Consider the following 22331-nt stretch of genomic DNA (forward strand, 5'->3'; position numbering starts at 1 on the left):
TGTTTAAATTAAGACACTTCTTCTTGCAATCAGTTTCACTCTTAATACTTCCCAGCCTCTTTCTTTTACAGCTACTATAGTTCAGCTACTCCCCCCTCCCCTCTTCTACTAAAACCATATGTGCTGATTCTAGTAATTATTGAGTAAAAATGTTTTCAAGTAAAAGTATGAAGTCTACATTTACAAGAAGCATTGCCTAAAATATGTCCATTGCTGCTCAACCTTCTCATGTTTCTTTTATCTGATTGTATCTGTATACCCCAAACACTGACTCAACTCAACTTCCCCTGCAACCGTACGGGATGTGTCCTCATCTCTTTTACATAGCGCACCGCTACTGTATCCTCATTCACACAGTTAAACAAGTGCGTGTGTGTGTTGCAGGTTGAGGGAAGGGCTTGTGAACTTTTTGAGAACAGCACTCTACAGAGAGAAAAGCAAAGACTCAAGTGAGCCCTTGTTTGTTACAGAGGAGTAACAGCAAACGCAAACTGATGATTAGAGGTCTTAGATGTAAAGATGACAGAGGTATGTAGACATTTTCATATTACAAAATTACCATAGTGCTGGGTTTTACCAGTTTGCTACAGAGACATGTTTCCTTAAAACTGGACTGAGCTTTTTGCGTTTTTAACATCAAAATATATTCAAGGTAATTTGATTTTGTTCTAGTGTTAACAGGGGAAAGCAAGATTTCTTACAACTTTACATTTGAAGTCAGCATTTGGTTACTTTATCTAATCTCACTACATTTAAAGCTGCATTGTATATGACATGGATATATTTGTTTTATCCAGTCAGAAACCTACACTGTGACTGTGGCAACTGGGACATCGGAGTATTCAGGCACAAACAATTACATCTATGTTACTTTGGTGGGGGAACAGGGGGAGAGTGAACGCACCCTGCTGGACAACCCAGGCCTGGACTTCTGCAGAGGCGCTGTGAGTGCCTTTAATGTATTTGTCAGTCGTATAATAATGTTTTTTTCAGTGTTTTATAATGTGCAATGCCATACAGTGACATCATATGCAAAGCTGACTAACGTGCAAGGCAGCAGATTTAAATAGGGCCTAATGTTTTTGTCTTCCTCTTACCAGTATCCAATATTTGAATTGTCTAAATATTACATGCATATCACTTTTCCCATTTTTTCACTTCAGGTAGATGAATACAAAGTGAGCAGTCCCTCTCCGTTAGGCCGCCTGCTGCTGGTGCGACTGGAAAAGCAGAAGTACTGGGTGGAAGACAACTGGTTCTGTCGCTATGTCATTGTGACGGACCCTGACGGACACACAGCCACGTTCCCCTGTTTACGCTGGCTGATCGGAGACACAAAAGTGGAGATCAGAGAAGGAGTGGGTGAGACACTTACTATGAATGTGCAGGATCAAATCTGCTGAAAGGAAAACAGGAAAAATCTATTAATGTGTCATCATCTAGATCAGGAGTCTCCGACCTGTAGCTCTCCACTCCCTTCTAAGTAGCTCGCCAAGGAATTTCTGAATACACATTGCACTAAATGACTCAAATTTGATTTATTAAATGTCTATTTCTTTTGTAAATATATCATTTTGATGACTCATTTTGTGCACTGATAACTGGATAATGGGTTATTGTTTTATAGACATCTAACTGTACCTCATCTTCAGCTTACCATGATTCTTGTATTAACAAAATTTCTGGTGAACACTAAAATTAGTAGCTCTTTGGTATTTTCTTTTTACAGGAAATAGCTCACGGGAGGAAAAAAGTTATAGACCTCTGATCTAGATATTTAACATAAAACGTATTGAGAAAAAGATGCTTAAAATTAAATGAAATGAAAATGAAGAAGGTTATTTGGGAATATTTCCTACAGGCTTTTTAGAAATTATTTGGAGGGCAGTTTTATTCTGTAAACTGCAAAAACATTGTTGCAATTAACCCAATTCAATATAAATTTTTCTAACTCTTACTTTTTGTCAACAGCTAAAACATTCAAAGATGATGAATTTGTACCTGAACTGTTGGCCCACAGAAAGGCTGAGCTAGAAGAGAGACAAAAAAACTATAGGTACGTAAATAAATACCTTTTGGCTGAGAATACCTTTTGGCTGACAACATGGCTCCTCATCTAGATGGTTAAAATGGGCTCCGGGTATTCCTCACTGTATTGACGCCCCAACTGAAGCAGACCTACCCCAAGATGCACGCTTCGACAATGAGAAGAGAAGTGATTTTGAATATTCCCTACAATATGCGTGAGTGCAAATTATCTCTATACTTTTTTAAGAAGATTTTGTGGAGTTATTTTTCTTTTCCTCTCAGACTGATGGAGTTGTCCTTGAAGAAACTCGCCATCAGGTTCGGAAAATCGTGGGATGACTTGGAAGATTTCAGACGCATTTTCTGGAAGTTGAAAAGCCCCATAGCTGGTGAGTTATTTTTAGGGAAGGGTTTTGTTACTATCAGGCACTATCTCTCTCTTGTGTGATAAGACAACACAATAAACGCAACCTGATCTAAATGGAGCTGTTTCATTGTGTCCACTTGAGTCAGAGTATTGTATGGAGCACTGGAAGGAGGACTGGTTCTTTGGATACCAGTGTCTAAATGGCTGTAACCCGAGGATGATCCAACAATGCACAAAGCTCCCAGACAAGTTCCCAGTGACAGCCGACATGGTGCAGAGCTCGCTGTGCCACAAAACCAACCTGGACAAAGAGTTAAAGGTACAGCTGAGAATAATAACAATGTTTATTCTACTGTAAATGTCAGACATGTTCTTATACGTTTGTGGCATCATCTGTTTAGGCAGGAAACATCTTTCTTTTAGACTACAGCATCATGGAGGGGCTTCCTGCCAATGTTATCAAGAATAAACCTCAGTACATAGCTGCGCCCCTCTGTCTCCTGTACCAACATCCAGATGATGGGCTCATTCCTATAGCCATCCAGGTAACTTAGTGCAAGCTTCAGAGTCAGACATGTGGCTTATGTTTATCCATGGAGCCTATCCTGCTCTACACAGTCTTTTTCATTCTAACATGTTTACATGACATTTCCCCTAAGATAAATATATGAAGTGTACAAATGGCAAACGTTCCACTTGGGAAATTCTTAAAGGAACAGTACACAGTATTTTCTATAGATGGCACTATACTCTGCTGCATTATGTTGTTATGTTATGTTGTTATTATGAAATACTATAGGGCTGCTACTAACAATTATTTTACTTACTGATTCATCTTGTGATTATTTTGTTGATTAAATGATTAGTTGTTTAGATCGGTGTTTCCCAAACTTTTTTCTGGGGACCCATATTTTAAAAGTCACAAATCTTCACGACCCAAGTCAATAGACATTATTCGTAAATCACAAAATAAATTTGTGACCTCAGCATTATTGAATATAAGTTTAGGATATTTTATTGTTGACTGAGTGATCGTGTCTCTCTGAACAATTAGTATTACTCAAGTTTTAAACATTGAAAAACAGTAATCAGGGTTTCCCACAGAAAATTGGTTAGGCAAGGCGGTGCTGCCATAAAAAGGGAGGCAGGAAGGGGAGTGTGCGGAGATTCAATGCACGGGGAAGAAGTGAGGAGCGGGGAGGGGTGCACAGAGATGTATGTACAGTATATGTATATGTTATATATTGCAGACCTACATGCAGATCGTGACAAGGCAACTCAAAAAAAATCTTGTGACCCAGTATTTGGGAAACAATGATTTAGATTGTGAATTGTTTGCTGAATTTGACCCTGATGCAATTAAAATGATGCCATCCTGATTGAGCATAATTATAGTTAAAAAAATGTTCTCATCCAAAACACAAATTTCACACTTTTGAATTTGAACTTTCCACGTTGTGTTTGTAAATCCTCTGTTATAGCATGTAAAAATTCAAAAAAATAATATTACCGGTACTCATTTTCATTACTGATCATGTATGATCATGTTCTGTCTCCAGCTGGGACAGTCTCCAGGGGACGACACGCCCATTTTCCTCCCCAAAGACCCTCCCCTGGCCTGGCTACTTGCCAAGGCATGGGTGCGACACTCTGAGTTCCAAATCTTCCAGGTCCTCTCTCACCTCCTCCGCACACACTTGGTAGGTGAGGTGTTCTGTGTGGCCACTCTGAGACAGCTCCCTGCAGTGCACCCAATTTACAAGGTACCTGCATATTCTCTGCTTTTAGATTCAGTTTATTATAGTTACAGTTTTTTGCTAAATGTCTGAAAAAATACACACTGTACATACATGTTGTCTTTAAGATTCACAGTTAGGCCTTTATTAAAATATTAAAATGTATATGTGTATGATACTCCACACCTTTGTTATTACGTTTTTTTCCCTGCTTTTTGATTGTTTGTTGAAGCTCCTGGCTCCTCACCAGCGCTACACTCTGGAGATCAACTGTAGGGGGCGCACACAACTGATCTCCTCCAACGGCATCTTTAAACGGGTCTGTTTTTTTTTTGTGATTTTTAATGATTATTTATTGAAAAGAAGTGTTCCTATTACCATTTTATCAATGAAATAGTACAAAACTATTGACAAAACTGTGTTAATTGTAATTTTGCACAGGTTGTGTCCACAGGAGGAGAAGCTCTATTGATTCTGGCTCAAAGGGAGTACAAGGTGCTGACCTACCGCTCGCTGCAGCCTCACCATGACTTCACTGACAGAGGTGTGACTCGAATCCCCAAATACTTCTACAGGGATCATGCGTTGCTGCTGTGGGACGTCATACACAAGTAAGACAAATAGGCCTAGCACAAAATGTATTTTTTTTAATTGAGAATCCTACGCTTGTTTCTGGCCCTCATACTGGGATAAATGCATTAATGGGCAAAACAGTGTTCACTACTATGGTTCTTTATTGATGCATATATATACTGTCACTCATAGAGTGTATAAAGAAGTGAATTAAGCGATTGTGACATCACCCACACCATTCAGCTCCAGTCAAATGAAGCTCATGATGCTTGCGGTTACAGGGGTGAAATTGGAGCCAGGTTCTATATTATGAATATTTATATTTTTCAAACAAAATAATGAGCTTGATAATATGAACAACATTTTAAGATCAAAATGACGAGCCTCACAGCAGCAGTTACAGAGACAGAGAAGCCACAATATTCCAAAGTAAGTCAATGGGAGCCAGGGTCAGAAGGAGCCGGAAGCGCCCACAGACGAACTTCCTACTTGGAACATGGCGGCACGTTAACTCTCTCCATTTATATATACAGTCTGTGTTGTCATTCAAAATTATTGTTATTACTTTGTTATTACATGGCAGAAATTGGCAGAAAAGATAAAATCATGGAGGTGAATGATCAAGCTGGACAAGGACTTTAAAATGGACTATATTTCAAAATCTAATAGGTTTAATAGGTCACACAGAAGAGGGGATAGAGACACCTGGGATGGGTGAGTGGGAGAGCAGCTTATTTACCTTTACCTGGGAGGTGAGGGGTGACAGGGCAGTGTTGCTATATAGGATGTTTCTGTAAAAACGGTAACATGGAAACTATAATAAAAAATATATCACGAAAACAAATCCACTTCAAGAATGAATATATAGAATTGTGCTTGTGATCAATATGAGTGTTCATGATCATGTTTATATGTTTGATTTTCAACAAAAAGTTGAGAGTGACTAACTGGAAAACTGATAGCTAACTTGTGACAGGAATTTTATGTGCTGAAGTGCACAGATCATCTCACCTGTTGTAGTTCCAAACAGGTTGGCTCCTTCTGGTCAGATTGTGGTAAAATAAAACCCAGCTAACTTGAGTAACAGAGTCACTACTACTAAGTATCAAAGGCTTCTTTTTCTCAATATTTCATCTGTACTATTTCTCTTTCTACTGTTCAGTTATCGCTAACAATTTAAATAACATATCTGTCCAGTTTTGTTTCAGGAATAGTTAATTTGTACTACAAATCAGACTGTGATGTTGAGAAGGACCACGAGCTGCAGGCGTGGATCAGAGAAGTGACAGAGGAGGGCTTCGCAGAGCTGCCCAATTTCGGTCTGATATTTTGATCTAGAGGTTTTTCTTACAAAGTCAGTGATTTCATATTGATATAATGGTTTGTTTATCTCCAGGTTTGCCCAGTTCCCTCAAAGGTCGAGAGGAGTTGACTAAATTACTTGCAGTGATTATCTTCACGTGCACAGCCCAGCACGCAGCCACCAACAATGGACAAGTATGTAACTTAAAGAAAATATGGTTACACTTGATTTCAATTATATATTTGATTTTTTAAATTCTTTTTTTCAGTTTGATTGGTGTGCATGGGTCCCAAACACACCATGCACCATGAGGCTACCCCCTCCCACAGACAAGGATGCAGTTACCATGGATACAGTCATGTCCACCTTACCAGACATCAGTCAGTCTTGTATGCAGATGGCCATCACGTGGCACCTGGGTCGACCACAGCCAGATGCTGTAAGTGTTAGTCTGTACTCTGCAACTGTTATATCCAGTAATAATGGATTGTTTCCAAATGAGCTGTTTTTTGGGGGGGGTTTATGAGCAGGTACCACTGGGCCACTACACAGAGGACCACTTCACTGAGGAGGCGGCGCAGGATTTGATTAAAACGTTCAGGAAGGAGCTGAAAGAAATGGAGGAGCAGATCTTAAGTGAGAATGATGGACTAGAGCTGCAGTATTTGGTTCTCCTGCCCAGTCAAGTTGAAAACAGTATCACGATATAACAAACAGACGACTGGTGTAGTAAGTACAAGCTCTTTAAATTATGTTATTAGAAAATAACTGCATTTAGTTTAGGCAATTGTGAGGCTGAGACCCATGACTGTTTATAATGAAATTTTTCTTTTTGTCATTTGTGCCATTTACTTTTATATTACTGTGAACTGCTGTCACCTTTTTGTCTTACTATTTTTGATTTTTTTTTTGTAAAGTTTTTGTAACGCTTCTAAGGGTTACCTGATCGCTAATAAATACACTGCATTCAGAGATGCCTCTGCCATCCTTCTTTCATCTTCTGAGATTTTGGTCTGTTTTTTTTTTTTTACAATAAACAAACATTAATCAAATAAAATAACTATAATAATTACAGAAACTCTTTATGAATCAATAGACGTACCGCTAGTGCCATACACTGTCTTAATAATAATTTGACAATTGACGTATTTCTTCCTATAAAGAATAAAAACTGTTCAAATTAAACAAATTAAACTTAAACAGCAGTCTACACTTAAATGTTATCATACAGTATTTTATTTACGGTTTTCCGACTACAGTGCTGTGAAAAAGTATTTGCCCATTTACCGATTTTGTACTTTTTTTGTGATTTAGATTTAGAAATGGCTTTGTAACCTTTTCCAGACTGAGACAAGTCAGTTACATTTCTTCCTATCTGCTCTTGAATTTCTTTGGATCTGGGTATGATGTGTTGAGTTCAATATGACCCACTTCACCTGTCAGACATGATGGGTCAAACGAGTAAACGTCGACACACGGGGAAGCTCAGCAGGCGACCCTGTGGCGAGCGCGAGCGCAGAAGTGCTCTTTTCTCATGCGGGCAAACGCGAATGCACGCGACCGCGCGCGAGAAGAGCGCGGTCTCGTGTATCACGTGATCTCTTTCATCAATCAGCGAGAGGAACAGAGCGGAGCTAACTATTAAAAAGCTGTTTTTAAGACAACTGAAGGATTTTGAGCTGAGAAAAAGTTTATGATCTAAAATAGGCAAAAATCGACACAAAATCCAATCTTTTTGAAATTTGTTGGTGCCCTGTCAGCCGAACACGAGCAGTTTACTGAAATAACTACATTAATTTACTATTATTAGTACTTTTACTATATCATTTTCACAACCATTCACCTTATGTATAACGTATCTTTCTACTTAATTGTACAATGGCCTGTGACTTTAACGAAACTGCATTACCTTCTTGGTCAGTTCTTTCATTTGCTGGATATCAGAGCATCTATGATAAATGGGGTGTGAATAAACGAGCCCTGCGCTGTCAATGCTTTTGCATAGGAAGCAGTTCACTTTTAGACCACCAGGTGGCGCTATAGAGCGCACCAACACAGTATCAACACAGTGTTGGAAATGTGTTAGATCTTGAGGCCTCATCTACCCATCACTACGTGATCTCTGGATTTGAAAGGTCTGGTAGTAGTCAGGCCTGGATGTGACTATGAACTTGAACTCAGCATAATTAATATGATTAATCACAGTTACCACATCAGTTATGTCCTCTCAGTCATTACCTATGCCCTGTCAATCATCATATCTTTGTTGCACTATCTTCCTGTGATCTCTTGTATATAACTGATATTTTATTACTTATTTTTCTACTTTATTTTTACTTATACATATACATTTATATAATTATGCCTTATTTGACACCTGCCTCTTGCTGTCTTTATTGATACTTTTATTGATACAAATTTAGAATTTATTATTACATTTATATTTTTTACTCTTTAATATATTATATTGTGATGTGCGAGCTACTGTGTCCAAATAATTTCCCTTGCGGATCAATAAAGTCTAAGTCAAGGGAGGCAATTACCTTTTCATACAGGATCATGTAGGTTTGGATAATATTTTTTCTCTTAACAAATAAAATCATCACACAAACTGCATTTTATGTTGATTGGCTATCTTTTTTTAATATTTAAATTGGTTTGATGATCTGAAACAGTTAATTGTGACACATATGCAAAAAAGTAAGAAATCAGGAAATACTTTTTTCACAACACTGTACGTACATGGATCTATTAAAATAACTGTAAAACTGTATGTGTGTACTGTATGATCTCTTGAAACTACAAATATCCCACAATAAATGAGACTCGTGAACGCCTCACTGTCCCTTGGCCACGCCCCTCGTGTTGTGAACATAGGCCGTAAATATGAATGGTTGTGAATCTAAAATGGCTTGTGAGATTGAGTGATGTGTAATTGAGCTACTAAACTTGTGCGGATATTTGTTTGTTTTTATGTTTATGGAGTTGTCTGTCTCTTTGTGCGGGTAAATCCAGCTCAGCTCATGGATGTTTCCCTGCTGCGTGCTGGCCCCGAGTAGCAGCTAGCTACTGGATTAGCAACTACATTCAAGGCATTGTTGACGTCTCTCCAAAACATTTATTCCCTGTTTAAAGTAGCGAAATGACCTCAGCTTCGACTAAAGTAAGTTATTTCTCAATTTTCGGTTTGGTTTAGATATGGTCGATTCGTATATACAAATGAGCCCTTAACCTTTTAGGTGTGCTGGGTCTGGTTACTGATGCAAACAGAGCCATGCACGTCTACAGTCTATTTGTAAACATGCACACATGTCAACATCTTTTCATGTACAAATACTTGGCTACATGATTCTTGTATCCCTGTTGTTCATGAGCTTGTCTTTATTTAGTTTTTATTTATAATTCATAATAATGTATTAAAAAGTAGTGTGTGCGGACCTTGGCTTCAGGTTGGAGAGATCTTCTCTGCAGCAGGAGCAGCCTTCACCAAACTGGGCGAGCTGACCATGCAGCTTCATCCTGTAGCTGATGCCAGCCCTGCAGGGTAAATGCCTCACATGACCAAATATTATTCATAATGTGAATTTGGTTGATTACTTTTTTTTTTGATCAGCACTCAGACCAAGAGTACAGTCAAGAGGAAGATGTTTGAAGACAGCTCCCTGGTGTCATCTGATGGCCCTAAAAAGACGAGCAAGAAGACAAGTGCCGCTATGGCAAGACAGGCCACTGTGGTCCCTGTGCCTGGGGGTCAGGTTGTGAGCACTCCCACAAGAATGCAGAGCCCAACTTCAGCCCAACTTCCTCTGAAGAAACAGAAAACTGCAGGTGAGCCATGAGTCCTAAAATCCATTATGTCTTCAGAAGAAAGTCCATACTCAAGCGCTTTGTTTAGACAAAGGTCTTTATTCTGTTTGTGTGTGTATTCCATGTTTACATGTCTCTCTTGAGTCACACATAGGAGCTTGTTTGTTTGGTCTTTTTAGATGTGACTCTCAGCGCCCTGAATGACTCTGATGTCAACAGTGACCTAGTGGACATCGAGGGACTCGGAGACGGATCAACCCCAAAGAAACTAAACACATTTGATCAAGGTGAACATCAATACAGTTTTAGGAAATGTTTTTATTATTTTGTAACAAAGTTATATAGTTTTTTTGCGTGTTTCCACAGATAATTTAAACCTGGACTCCAGTCTCATCATGAATCCCAGTGACATTCCATTGCTCTCCCGCTGACCTCACATTTTTCAAGGACTTCTTTTTTTGATAGGACAATATGACTCAAGCAAGGTCTAATATTATTTTATAAAAATATCTTTGTCAGTATTATGTTTGTATGGATGAGATATTGTCCATTTTAGTAAACTGTTTCTTTAAAGAACAAAAACAAGTTTTTCATATTTTTCTATAAGACCTTACAAATATAATTTGGTTGGAAAAACCTTTCTTATTAGTATTTGACTACATAAAAAAAAAAAAGTAAAAAAAAAACACTGATGAGAGTAACTGTGTGGGCAGCATGTACCTGACTGCAGCAGCATGCCACACACTGGCAGCGCACAGAGGATGTACCAGTAATGACGTGCTGCTAAAGCCTGATACAGTGAATTTCAATACAGTGATTTTTTAAAATTTAATTTCAGCCAAATATTGGGCCTAGTGATTGAGTGATTGCGTAATCAGTGAACCTAGATGTAGCACGACTTAAGGGGGCAGTGTTCAGACGTGATGTGTGGTTGAGCTGTGGCCCAGGGCGCACAGAGGCAGCACATCAGGGTTTGGAGTGATTCAGCACAAACTGCAAAACATGACGTGCTGCTAGAGTGAGCCCTGGAGGCGAGATCCTTCTGTAAGACGACTGAGCCCACCCCCTTGGTTCTGAAACGGACAAATTCAGCATCTCTCTAACATTGACTGTTACACAATATATAATAGATACTGCGTTTACATACTGGTCTTGTTTTATATACATTACTGTTAAAATTAGAGAACTATATATAGCTTCCTAGGAAAGAGAATACAATTGAATTGAATTGGCACTGAAACATAATGCTTTCGACAAGAAATTGATCAGTAGGCTTAATTTGATAAGAAAATTTTAAAAATGGTTCATTACAGCACATGAAAAGTGAAAATGCATTTATATCACTGATAGCAGTTCAGATTTAGTAAACATGCAATAGCATTTTTTTTTTAAGAAGATCATTAAACTATTCCATAATTAAAATGAGGGGTATTTCATTTCATTGGGTTATTGCACGCAAAATAACAGAAGTTTTGAGAACTTTTTGTCATTCAAGTGGGCAGGGGTCTTTGGGAGGGGGCTTCTTTGGCAGGGGGAGTGTCCCTCTTTTAAACTTTACGTCGACTAACATTTTCAAAACTGCACAAATGAGAGAAATATTTGATTGTTAAAGTTGGTTCTCATGCACAGAGGAGAGTGTATGATTATAAGATAAACAGACCGAATAACAGACTGATAAGAGGAGCTAATGGTTGGTTAGAGTCGTGCAAAGCTGAAAGTGCGTCCACTGTCTCATAGTAAATCCGCTGTAGCCTCGCGCCCTCACATCAAAGGAACCGCGCGCTCATTTAGAAGCAGCTGTTTCATACGCACCGTCACCTAGCAACAAATCTGGCAATAAGCGCAGATATATAAGTTATGATCCGAAAAACACCAAAGAAAACATTTAAAACTTACCTTCGGAAGAAAAATAAAAACCCAATATAAATAAATGTTTAAAAATGTCCCGTATGACAGTTAGGCTGGAAATTATGCTTCAAAAAGGTTTTGATGTCTTGAAGTGTTTCTGTGCTGAGGAGGATTTGAAAGTGGCGCCAAGTCCTGCGCTGCTCCGCTCCACATCCGTGACACACACGCACACACAGCGGACACACACCGAGCCAAACCGACACGCACCCCAATATAACCCACAGCAAAATGTCCCTCGTCCCCAGTGCTACAAAACTGTGTGTCACAATCTTGAAAATATCGCACGACTGATTTTTACTTATTTTTTATTTCATTTATTATTATAACCGTCGCTGCTCTCCTGGGCCGCGGTGCAGGTCGGGAAATTGAGTCGTGGTTTTGTTTTGAATTTTTGAACTCTGAACACATGCGCGCTGTCTCCCTCTACAGGACAGTGCGTGCACTGCGCACAGAGCAGAGGTAAGGCGTTGAGTTTTTTGATTGTTGAATAGTCACCATGATGTTTTATTAATAAAGTAAACAAACACAAAATACTGATGTTTTAAACCTTATGAAGCAATGTCCAAACACTGTTTAGAAGTACTAACTATAATATCTATAACTATAATTATCTGTTGGATGTCTGCCAAAACTGCATGTGAGTGAGATACATCATGGAAGTATAATAAAATCTTAGTTCTTATAATAGATCCATGAAATGGCAGAACTGAAAAGAGGCTTCAATTGCAGAGGTCACGTGATCCGAAGCAGCGCTTCGCTCCAAACCTTCCGCTTCAAAAGTGTCAAGCAGTGGCATGATCAGTGGGCATAATATCTCTAATACAAAACTCATAGGCTGCAACAGGCCGTGGCTCTGTAGTTAGAACAGGGGCGTTCAAACTATATGCAGACATTTTTCCGCAAATGTAAGAAATTCTATCACTGTTACCTCAATGGCATCAAATTGCACTGTGATACAGATTTAAGATTCCCTTTCCAACCCTTACTAAAGGTACAGAGGCTCTATCAAAGCTGTAAAATGCACCAGTGTGAATGACTCAGTCTGTGCCTCTCCATTTCAAATATGTTTCAATATATGGCCCTCAATATATGAAAAAAGTTTGGACACCCTTGGGTTAGTACATCCCTCCACTAACAACACCAAGGGCTGTGGTTTAGTCCTAGTCCAGACACATGTTGTTGTTGTCCATACTGTTGTTGTGTCCTTTGGCACTTTGACACACAAACACCCAATATGTGGTGTGTGAGTGGGGAGTAACCTATGGACAGTGAAGGGAAAAATGCATCAAAGTCTGAAGCAACAAGAACATCTGGAAAAGTACTACATGAGACTAAACCAATAAACTATTCTTGTTATTATAACTTTTATTAGACCCATAATGGATCTAGGGGGCATAGTGCAAATCTACTTTAATGAAATATAGGACAGGACCAACCTATACAATATAAAATGAACCAATCAGGACCAAATCAAGTGTATACTTTTATCATGATCTAAACATGTCATTCTTGTTCAATAAAGAAAGATAGATATCACAAAATGTAGAGTACTTAACCAGGATTAAACTTGTATTAATTCAGACTAAAAAGGCCTTCCTTTTAACTTGTATAAACCACTACCACATAATATTGCCTTGGATTTAAAAGGCCTTCAGAGATATTCAAAGCACTTTATCACATTATTTATTCACTTCACACTGTAATCTGTTTCTGTAGTAGACTTACACAAGGCTGAATCTGCACTGTTATCACAGACCACATTCATATATTTGTCCATACATAAAAGGAATAAAAAGGAGCTTAGGCAGGAGTTTAATCATCTTTATTTTCAAATTAGTTAATAGATTGTTTTAATTACTCTTTGGCATGACAAGGAGCCATTTGTACTCAATGCTAGATTTAAGTAATTTCATTTTTTAAAGGGTTGCTCCCACAGTACAAGTAGCCTATACCTCAGGCTTTTAAGAATCCTCCCAGCAATCTCACTATGTGTATTAAAATGTTACTATTTTCAGTTCAATTCAACATTCATTCATTTGAATTCTTAATAAATTATTAACAGGAATTCACAAAGTCTTTTATTGCTCTTCTTTCTCTGCGTCCTCCTCAGGTTCGGCCTTGACCCTAAGCGGCACCAGGAGGCCCCCCGCGTGCTGCTGCAGGTTGGTGTTGACTGCTTCACAGCACTGAGCCCCTCCTTTGTCTTTGGTCAGGAAGTAGAGGAGGGCATTGAGCCACGCGTTGAACGACGCCAGCGGCCTGGTGATCTTGTAGCACATGGACACCATCGTCATAGTGTTGCACGGCACCCCTTTGGTCACTTTGAGGAGGAAGAAGATGGTTCTCGTCACATGGAAGGGGAAGAAACACAGGGCGAAGAGCAGCGTGATGGTGATGATGGTTTTGATAGATTTGCGCCTGCGACTGGCATATGGAGAGTGGGCACCAAGGAAAATAGACATGCCATCATTTTGCCTGGTGGTTCTTGTCCATCTAACTCCATTGCTCCCTCTTCTCTCATCGCTGTTTGACTTATGTGTGTCTTCTCTGTCTTTTGGATATTTGCAGGAGGGAGGTTGGGAATGCAAGGTCCTGAATATTGTCAAAACCACGTGAGAGTAACACCAAGCAATGATCGTGAAAGGTATGAAGAAGCCCAGTAAGTGCAGAGTGATTCCATAAGGGACATAAAGTGAAAACTCCTTGTCTATAGCATCATCCCAACAGTTTTGATACTCCTCAATGAAACCTATAGGCCCATTTTGGCTACTAGTCCCATTCATTAAAGAACCCTCAGTGATTTGCCCATAAAGAAAGCTAGAGTTGCTGGTTAAACTTGTCCATCTTGTTACAGAACCAGTCTGGGCAAAACGGAAGATCGGACAAGTCAATGCAAATACAACGGTCCAAACTATAACACATGTGAACTTGACTGCCTTCTTTGTTTCTAGTGTGATGGTCTTCATGGGGTGGCAGATGCCCAGGTACCTGTGCACAGAGATGCAGGTGAGGAAGAAGATGGAGCAGTAGAGGTTAAAGTAGAAGAGAAAACGCACCAAGCGACACATGAAATCCCCAAAAACCCAGCGGTCCCTCATGATGTAACTAGCCACGAGGAAGGGCAGCGATAGACCGTACATGAAGTCCGTAGAGGCCAGGTTGACCATGTAAATCAACGAGGCGTTCCAGCGCTTGGTTTGGCGGAAAGAACGAAATAGCACCACAGAGTTCAGGGACAGGCTAAAGAGGAAGGTGAAGGAGTAACAAATGGGCAGGAAGATGTATTTGTAAGATTCATCGATGTTACAGGAGGGAGCCAGCTGTGTGGGGGAGGGGGAGACTGGCGCCCCGCTGAGGTTCAGGAGCTCATGGAGTGGGGTGACACTTGTGTTGGAGTGAAGTTCTCCTTTGGGGGCCATTTTCAAAAGTTGTCCTCAGACGATAGACGAGTGAGACAGCGTTGTTGTGTTTAGATGTAAAAGTGGTCCTGTATTTTCCTTCTGCATCCTTGTGTTGGGTCTCATTCACTTATTTATTTTGTGAATAGATTCCAGACAGATAAGTCCATTGGGCCTATAAGAGAAAATAAGAGCAGGTTTGGTCAGTTACTCAATGTGAGATAGAAATACAGAGTAGATTAACAATTATTAGAAATGGTAATGTGAATTTTATACCTACATCTTCCTACACCACTAACTATCCGCCACCATCCTCTTTATTGTTGCCTCTTGATCTTTGTTCACCTGAATGTCATGATTACTAGGACACTTTTTGTCCACTCATTTCCTAGAACACTGAAAGGAGGTTGAGGGGACAGGGGACGTTGCACAATCTGACCTCCTGTGTACCGCTGTGTGGATGTAGCACTTGTTTGCCTTCCTGTGCACAGGGGTATGCTGCTGATTCAGTCTCTTCTCACCCCATTAACTTACCAATAAGTAACCACACTTCCCCACTCCCTCATTCATCCCCATTCATCAGCCATTGGCCCATCATTTCTCAATACTGGTTTACTGTCATATTCTTGGTGTCAGTGTAACCTGAAGTGCACATGATGTGCTATTGTGACAGGTGTAGAGTCCAGAGCATCTTTGGCAGCTGTAGACATCCATATTAGCCTCAGCACACAGACAGGTGCATCCGAGTGTTCGGCCGCTAATGCTCAGTGAGCCATTGGCAGCTTATACCAGCACTATTGAGCTCGAGTAAATATGGGTAATGTGTCAACCAGTAACATGACATGTTTTAGAACAACATGAAACGTCTTGTCTAATATAAATGTATCTACAAAAGGCAAATTTTTTAGTCCTTCAAATGATTCTTTGCTATTCATTATTATAAATTGTCATTGCTAATGACATACAACTTCATTATGGATCAAACTAAATTGGTGTCTACATGCGCTTTTACAACCAAAAAGGCCAACTGGTTGTTTTAAAGGCTTGGTTTATAATTTATATCTAAACTATTGGTTAATTGGTTTATAATTTATATTTAAATTCCCACCTTGTGTATTGAGAAGAGTGTACAACTTAGCTGAAGAAAAATGGTATGTGCAAGGTTTATTATTAAAAAAATCAGACAATGTAAAATATGTCACCATGACATGAATCAAAAGTAGAAATATGATAATACTATATATAATACTATAATAATGTTTACTCATCACTGGAAGCAATTCAGATATTTATAAGTAGATTTTTTTGTGTGAGAATCATAACTTTTTCTTATTTTTTTATCAATAGTGAGTCGGCAAGGGTTGTTCTTGTTTACTAGATTGAGCTTAAAAATAGTCTGCATGTCCTCACAGACGCATAAAGAGCAGCGTGACAGTGTAAATGAAGTTGGCCTGACCTCATAAATACCTGCATCACTGATGTGCATCTGGCTGAGTGCTTACCTGTGCTGCTGCCTGTTTCTCCGTATGGCTCATGTCGTCTCTGCCCCATTAAAATAATTACAAGACCATACATAAATCATCCAAAATAAAAGGTGAGCAGTTTGTCTGTTGTGTTAAAAATATATCCAGTCTTCTTAGTGGAGTCCTTTGATGCGACACTAGTCACTCTCTGTTGGTGGAGGAGCAGGCCATTAGTGACCTTGACCACTTGGACCACTTCACTTTTCACTCTTTTCAGCTCCTTCTGCAATCCCATGTTTCTATGGTGACACAGTCCCTCCCTCTGTGTGTCATCCAGCTCAACTCCCTCTTGTCTGCGCGCATGTGTCAGTGTTGTGTATGTAATAAGACATTACACTTTCTCTTTCAGGTCAAACATGACTGTGTTTACTCAAAATACAATTGGAACGACCGGGCATCTACGTAACAGTTTTAGTGTTTTCAATGCAATGAGACAGACATTTATCCAATCAGTAAAAAGGACGCCATACCAACACCAGACCAGAGTAAAATTAAAGTCATGATTAGCTGGTACTTCCATCAGGAAATGTATGAGTCAAATGGAAAAGAAGAGTGGTGAATGTTTGTTGAATAAAAAAGTTAAAGCTTTTTAAAAATACAATCACTTATCATATGTTATATAACAATATAAACACTTTTTCAAGGCATGCGTGATTATGACATTTTGAAATACGCTCCTGTTAAAGACAGCATAAGTAACCTAACACATACGTAACAAAAACTAATAACTAGCAGCTTATCTACTTAAGTCCCTTTTACACAGTAAAATACTGCATTTGAAATACAAAACAGAGGATCTGTCTATAAAGGTGCTTATAAAATGATGGTGTTTCAATCAAACAAAAGATGCAAGACTGCATCAAGTGGTTAACAACAATAGCTGTCAACTAAGACTTTGAACAAACAGCCAGGCTTGAATTGTGCTGCTTTAAATAACAGGACAGTGTCATCCTTATGATTGTTGACTACACTGAAAGTAATGTCTGGAGCAGGTTTCTCTAGTTCGTTACCACAGCTGCCACAGATCACACAGAGTTCTACATTTAAAATGTGCTGATACACTGTAGTGGACTTAAAATACACTAAAACATTTAAAAGACACAAAACAATAGTGTGCAGTCCGCTGTCCTGTTGGAGGACACATTCTTTCAAGTGTTAGTTCAGTCCAGATGTGGGGACAGTTCACCGTTTTGACCCCTGTGTGAGTGTTTTGGACAGTGTCCTGAATAAAGAGCTCACAGGGTTCATACTGCAGTCAGGTCCTGCACCTCCAGCAGCATGGCGTCCTGCTCCGTCCTCAGCTGGTCCCGGATCTGCAGCAGCCCCACCAGCTCCGAGCTCAGATCTGAGAACACACAGCAGTCACTCAGCATTTATGAACTTAGATACCAAAAAGCTCTTTTGTTTCATTAATACACAGAACATCTCTTTCCTTTAGATTTGCTACCAGGGGATCTAAAGTGTGAAATTCATCATTGTCCTGTTACACATCTTACAAATGCTTTGCTAATATTTAACTACAATGGCTTCCTCTTTCTTTTTATATATTTAAACTGTTTTGCTGTGTAAGCAAACAGGATCTTATCCAGGTCAATAGTGTACTGTATGTTATTGTATGTTCCTTATGTTTTGGATACAAATGGACTCAAGATCTAGTGAAAAAGAGCTGAAAAGATATATATATAAAAAAAAAAAGTTTATTCTTAAAATTATATGAACTACTAGAAATACAAAATACAGCATGTTTACCTTGTATGGTTTGTTTGAGAGAGGTAGAAACCTTGTTTAACTCCTTAATACTGAAGTTTTGGAGATCAGTACGCTCTAAATGCCTCCTCTCGATGACGGCATCTTTAACAGCAGTGGACTGAAAAACAAATGACCGACATTAGAAACACAGTACTAACAGTTTACAAACAAATGCCATGTGTTGAAATGGCATGTGACCCCTTAATTTTATTCAAATTAAAAGAATGACTTGTATTCACTGTTTCTACCTCATGCTGTGCCCTTGTGCTCGTGTGATTTACAGACCAAATGTTACTGACAGCAGAACAAGTTCCCCTTTCACTGAGTGTTTCTAATGTAAAATGTGTGAACAATCTGCTGTGACAGTGATCCCACTAATCTTACTGATAAACTGCTGGCTGTGGGTTATAAATCCAATATATAGTTCTTATCATCTTGTATATAATGAGTTTGCAGTAGTCAGTGGTCTTACCGATGTTCTGTGGTCTGTTCTCAGTCGGTCCCTCAGGTTCCGCAGTGTGTTCCTAAAACCTCGAGATGATTTGGGTTTCTCCGATTTGGCTGATTTTGACTTTGATTTTGATGACTTGTCCGACTTTGCTGTGGGCTGTGGGGGATTCTTTTGCGACTGAGCAGACTCCTGAACAACATTGAAAAACATGTAGTTGTCATTTATTTGCTGCTGGTTTTTAGGTACAACGTAACATTCTTATAGGCCATTCGTATTTATTATGTTTCTTGATCAATTATTGGTACAAACAAACTAAATAAACAACACCAGCTAAAATGGAACAAAACAAACTACCTTACAGGTTTAAATTTAGGTTCAATGAGAGAGTTCGGCTCCTGACCACTTGCCTTTACTAGGAAACTTAACCTTGGTATTTGGTACAAGGTGTTATTGTTGTCATGATACTGAAATTGCAAACTCTATTTAGATACTTGTATCATAAAAGAATACTTGTTATGATACAGCTCAAGATCATTCTAAAGCTATTCAGGAAAGGTTCATTTCTGTTCTGTGAGTGTGACTTTTTATTACCCGTACTTCCTCAAAAGAGTATCTAGTTTTGATACTAGTGTTAATATCGATTAGTATCTGATTTTCAGTACTTAAAATACAATCCTACTAGTTACCTTGTTGTTGGTTGCATCCTTTTTACTACTGCCTTCCTCCTTTTCCTCCTCCTCCTCACTCTCACTGTTGTTAATGAAGCAAAGCTGCAGGTTCATCTGGGTCTGAAGTCTGAACACACAAAGTGACTGTTACATACCTGTTTACATACAACATTACATGAGCAGTATCATATGTGTAAATAGTACCGAGAGGTGAGGGCCATTACGTGACTGTTGCAGGCATCATCTTCATAGTCCCAATTCTCTGCTCTGGTACCTCTGTCCTCCATCCAGCTATTATCTGGTGAACCTCCAGCCTAAAGGAATACCACTTCTACAGGTTATTATACGTAAAATAATGTCAGGTTTTCAATGCTTTCATGTGAACAAAATGATAAAATGGGGGAGATACAGTATCATAGTCTCATCAAGTAGAACCTTATAGGAAACACCAAAAAATAATGAAAAGAACAGATACTGATGGTATATACATGGAATTTTATGAGATGAGTATACGTTAAAATCAGTATTAATTGTCCCTGTAGGGAAATTTGATTTCTGCATTTTACCAACTTTCAGTGCCACTGGGGCGACCTGTCAGGAGCAGTGTGTAGCACAGTGACGCACTTCACCAAGGACAGATCTCCAGATTTTGAGTTACGCTGGGTCAGGACTACCATAGCTAGAGGATTTCACTTCACATGCCGTATAATTGTAGAATTATAACTAACTTTGGTTTAGTTTGCTTGAACTTACAGGACAAGATGTAAGTCAAAAGAGAATTTATTTAGTTTGATGATTTTTTAATTGTTATGGTAAGTGCACTTAAATGTGAGGAGATGTTTTGAAGTGACCCACCTTTGCGTTCTTCTCTCTACGCTCCTCCTCCTGCTTCTCCAGCTCGGCGATGCGTAAACTCAGGGCCTCCCAGTGCATTATGGGAAGTCCCTCGTTGTCCTCATTGTACCCCTCCTGCCAGAGCAAAGTGGCTCCCTCCGAATCTTCCTCTTCCTCTTCATCACTTGTTCGGTCCGTCTCTGCCTCATTGTACTCCTTCTCATCCCTTTGCAATCTTTCCTTCTCCCCTTCCACCTCCATCTGAAAATACAAATTAAAAGTCAACTAAAGGAGTCCCCACAAATTTAAACTTTTGACTACTTAGTTACATTTTTATAATTGGATTTTAAAATGTTATTTACACTACCCTTAATTCAATGTACCTCTCACATTAAGTACAATGCAATAACATAAGAACTTGTAAACCAATCCTTACTGCCATGTAATTACATGGCAACAAGTGACCAAAAAGTTTAGAAAAGATGTGCAGCTATGTAAACACACATAGAATGTAAACACGTGTCACTTAAGGCAGTGATGCTTAAGGGCAAAAAGATGAAGAACCTCTGGCCCAAGGCACTACCGGTGTGTTAAGTGTTAAGGCAAATATTTAGGTATCTTTTACTTCTAGCCTGGTGATGTCTACACAGTATTACTAAGACTCAAGTATTAATTGTGTTATACCAAAATGAAAACAATGTGAAGTACCTGTAACATAATGTACTTTACTGTGTACTAGTGACAACCTGCTGACTTCAAAGTCTGTGGAATCAGCTGTGGGTGCTGGGGACAGTAATTCTGGTAATAATAACTTACTTTAAACCACTTTAGCTCATAACAACTTAACAGGACATTCAATTATGGGTAAAGTATGTCTTAGAATCTATTGTAGTTTTGTACTTCTTTATATTGCAGGCCTGTAGTGTTTACTATTACAACCAGTGCTGCACTGAAACTATTGGGCCGATCTTTTTTGTAGATATAAACAACCAGGTGGGTTAATAACTCATAACAAAATGTTAATAAACTAAATGACTTAAAAAAACACTGAACGTGATTGGTCTTTCTTAGTTGGTTGGATGCCTTAGGCTCTGCCACTCTGTATCTTAAACTTAAAGTATATTTATCTCTATGTCTAAACCTAGAGATAAATATAATAAAACATTCTGAAGTATGTTTACTCGCAGAAGACGATCCTCACCGTTTTTCTAATCTTAGCAGTCCTGTGGAGCTTGTCGTCGGTGGCCTTGTTGGGAGTGTTGCCACATACCTCCTTCTTCAGACTCTCCTGCTCTTACTGTCCATCCGAGTTACACTTTTCCTCTGTTGTCTTCAGAAAAACGCCCAAAACAGCGGCCCGGAGCCCGAGTGTCTGCGGCCAAACGAAGCTCGAGGTGTGGAAAAGGATTTCACCTTTGTGGCTGTTACAATGAAAGAATCTCAAGCACTGGAAAGTCGGACAAAAGACTCAAACTTAAGGAATTTCACGCACCCGAAACAATCGGTCAATACTGAAGCAGCACGCGAACTTCCGGTCCACGTTCCTCCTCCTTCTATTTTATTTTGGTCCAGTCTTTTAGTTTACTATCATCGATCTATTAAAATAATTATTTACTATTTACTTAGCACGCCATTATTGTCATCCATATATTAAATATTTTCTTTTTACATGCTAGTAGAGCCAAAGTTGAGCACATTTATTTTGAAAAAGTAAGCACTTGTGTGTAAAAGGCGTGAGTCAGGTGAACTTTACTGCTGCTCTGACAGGGGAACACGGGTCTTTGAGTGGAGGAGGTGAGGAGGACTGTGCCTTCTGGAGCTAATGATTTAGACCTGATGTGTGAAAACATGGGTTGGTGGTAGCAGTCCTTAACTTGCAAGTTTAGGAAACATATGGGAAAGTTTAGGAAACATATATATAACTAACTGTTTAAATCATCTTTTTAACTACAAAGCATTTTCAATTCCAATAATGGCCAGGTGATG

The 22331-nt window shown here is 39.1% G+C and overlaps 4 protein-coding genes across 5 annotated transcripts; 2 read left to right on the forward strand and 2 right to left on the reverse strand.

Annotated features, from left to right (window-relative positions):
* Window positions 1-290: 290 nt before the first annotated feature.
* On the forward strand, window positions 291-6982 carry alox12 (arachidonate 12-lipoxygenase). Of its 2 annotated transcripts, XM_055156702.1 has the most exons (16): window positions 291-528; window positions 673-716; window positions 798-944; window positions 1164-1362; window positions 1972-2056; window positions 2121-2243; window positions 2311-2417; window positions 2542-2714; window positions 2797-2940; window positions 3955-4158; window positions 4364-4450; window positions 4573-4742; window positions 5902-6023; window positions 6101-6201; window positions 6276-6446; window positions 6538-6982. In XM_055156702.1, exons 1-16 carry the CDS (start codon window positions 495-497, stop codon window positions 6715-6717), a joined length of 2091 nt encoding a protein of 696 aa, XP_055012677.1. In that variant the 5' UTR covers window positions 291-494; the 3' UTR covers window positions 6718-6982. The 2 variants fall into 2 exon arrangements, with proteins under 2 accessions (XP_055012677.1, XP_020792123.1); XM_020936464.2 differs by lacking the exon at window positions 673-716 and having other exon boundaries at window positions 297-528.
* Window positions 6983-8835: 1853 nt separating this feature from the next.
* zgc:92664 (uncharacterized protein LOC436695 homolog) lies at window positions 8836-10399 on the forward strand. The gene is made up of 5 exons (XM_020936501.2): window positions 8836-9170; window positions 9457-9551; window positions 9621-9835; window positions 9994-10101; window positions 10181-10399. The coding sequence occupies exons 1-5, from the start codon at window positions 9150-9152 to the stop codon at window positions 10243-10245; spliced, it is 504 nt and encodes a 167-aa protein (XP_020792160.1). The 5' UTR covers window positions 8836-9149; the 3' UTR covers window positions 10246-10399.
* Window positions 10400-13588: 3189 nt separating this feature from the next.
* On the reverse strand, window positions 13589-16910 carry si:dkey-6n21.13 (P2Y purinoceptor 3). Its single transcript, XM_020936493.2, has 2 exons — window positions 16623-16910; window positions 13589-15295 (listed from the first exon to the last, which is right to left on the reverse strand). Exon 2 carries the CDS (start codon window positions 15139-15141, stop codon window positions 13801-13803), a length of 1341 nt encoding a protein of 446 aa, XP_020792152.2. The 5' UTR covers window positions 15142-15295; window positions 16623-16910; the 3' UTR covers window positions 13589-13800.
* Window positions 16911-16993: 83 nt separating this feature from the next.
* si:dkey-6n21.12 (schwannomin-interacting protein 1) lies at window positions 16994-21846 on the reverse strand. Its single transcript, XM_055156732.1, has 7 exons — window positions 21547-21846; window positions 20367-20606; window positions 19716-19825; window positions 19530-19638; window positions 18865-19032; window positions 18393-18510; window positions 16994-17988 (listed from the first exon to the last, which is right to left on the reverse strand). The coding sequence occupies exons 2-7, from the start codon at window positions 20604-20606 to the stop codon at window positions 17888-17890; spliced, it is 846 nt and encodes a 281-aa protein (XP_055012707.1). The 5' UTR covers window positions 21547-21846; the 3' UTR covers window positions 16994-17887.
* Window positions 21847-22331: the final 485 nt, after the last annotated feature.

Source organism: Boleophthalmus pectinirostris, unplaced genomic scaffold (genome assembly GCF_026225935.1).
Source record: "Boleophthalmus pectinirostris isolate CB_2022bp ecotype Guang Dong unplaced genomic scaffold, ASM2622593v1 HiC_scaffold_20, whole genome shotgun sequence".
Lineage (NCBI taxonomy): Eukaryota > Metazoa > Chordata > Actinopteri > Gobiiformes > Gobiidae > Boleophthalmus > Boleophthalmus pectinirostris.

What these genes read in the sequence shown, in the direction of transcription:
- alox12 (XM_055156702.1), top strand. Translation starts at nt 495, where the DNA reads ATGATTAGAGGTCTTAGATGTAAAGATGACAGAG. An exon ending in GAGAGACAAAAAAACTATAG is followed by an intron (nt 2,057 to 2,120) that starts GTACGTAAATAA and finishes CTCCTCATCTAG; the next exon opens with ATGGTTAAAATGGGCTCCGG. An exon ending in CGCAGAGCTGCCCAATTTCG is followed by an intron (nt 6,024 to 6,100) that starts GTCTGATATTTT and finishes GTTTATCTCCAG; the next exon opens with GTTTGCCCAGTTCCCTCAAA.
- si:dkey-6n21.12 (XM_055156732.1), bottom strand. Translation starts at nt 20,606, where the DNA reads ATGGAGGTGGAAGGGGAGAAGGAAAGATTGCAAAGGGATGAGAAGGAG. An exon ending in GAACAGACCACAGAACATCG is followed by an intron (nt 18,511 to 18,864) that starts GTAAGACCACTG and finishes TTTGTTTTTCAG; the next exon opens with TCCACTGCTGTTAAAGATGC. An exon ending in TCTCAAACAAACCATACAAG is followed by an intron (nt 17,989 to 18,392) that starts GTAAACATGCTG and finishes GTGTGTTCTCAG; the next exon opens with ATCTGAGCTCGGAGCTGGTG.
- zgc:92664 (XM_020936501.2), top strand. Translation starts at nt 9,150, where the DNA reads ATGACCTCAGCTTCGACTAAA. An exon ending in GCTGATGCCAGCCCTGCAGG is followed by an intron (nt 9,552 to 9,620) that starts GTAAATGCCTCA and finishes TTTTTTGATCAG; the next exon opens with CACTCAGACCAAGAGTACAG. An exon ending in ACTAAACACATTTGATCAAG is followed by an intron (nt 10,102 to 10,180) that starts GTGAACATCAAT and finishes GTGTTTCCACAG; the next exon opens with ATAATTTAAACCTGGACTCC.
- si:dkey-6n21.13 (XM_020936493.2), bottom strand. Translation starts at nt 15,141, where the DNA reads ATGGCCCCCAAAGGAGAACTTCACTCCAACACAAGTGTCACCCCACTC.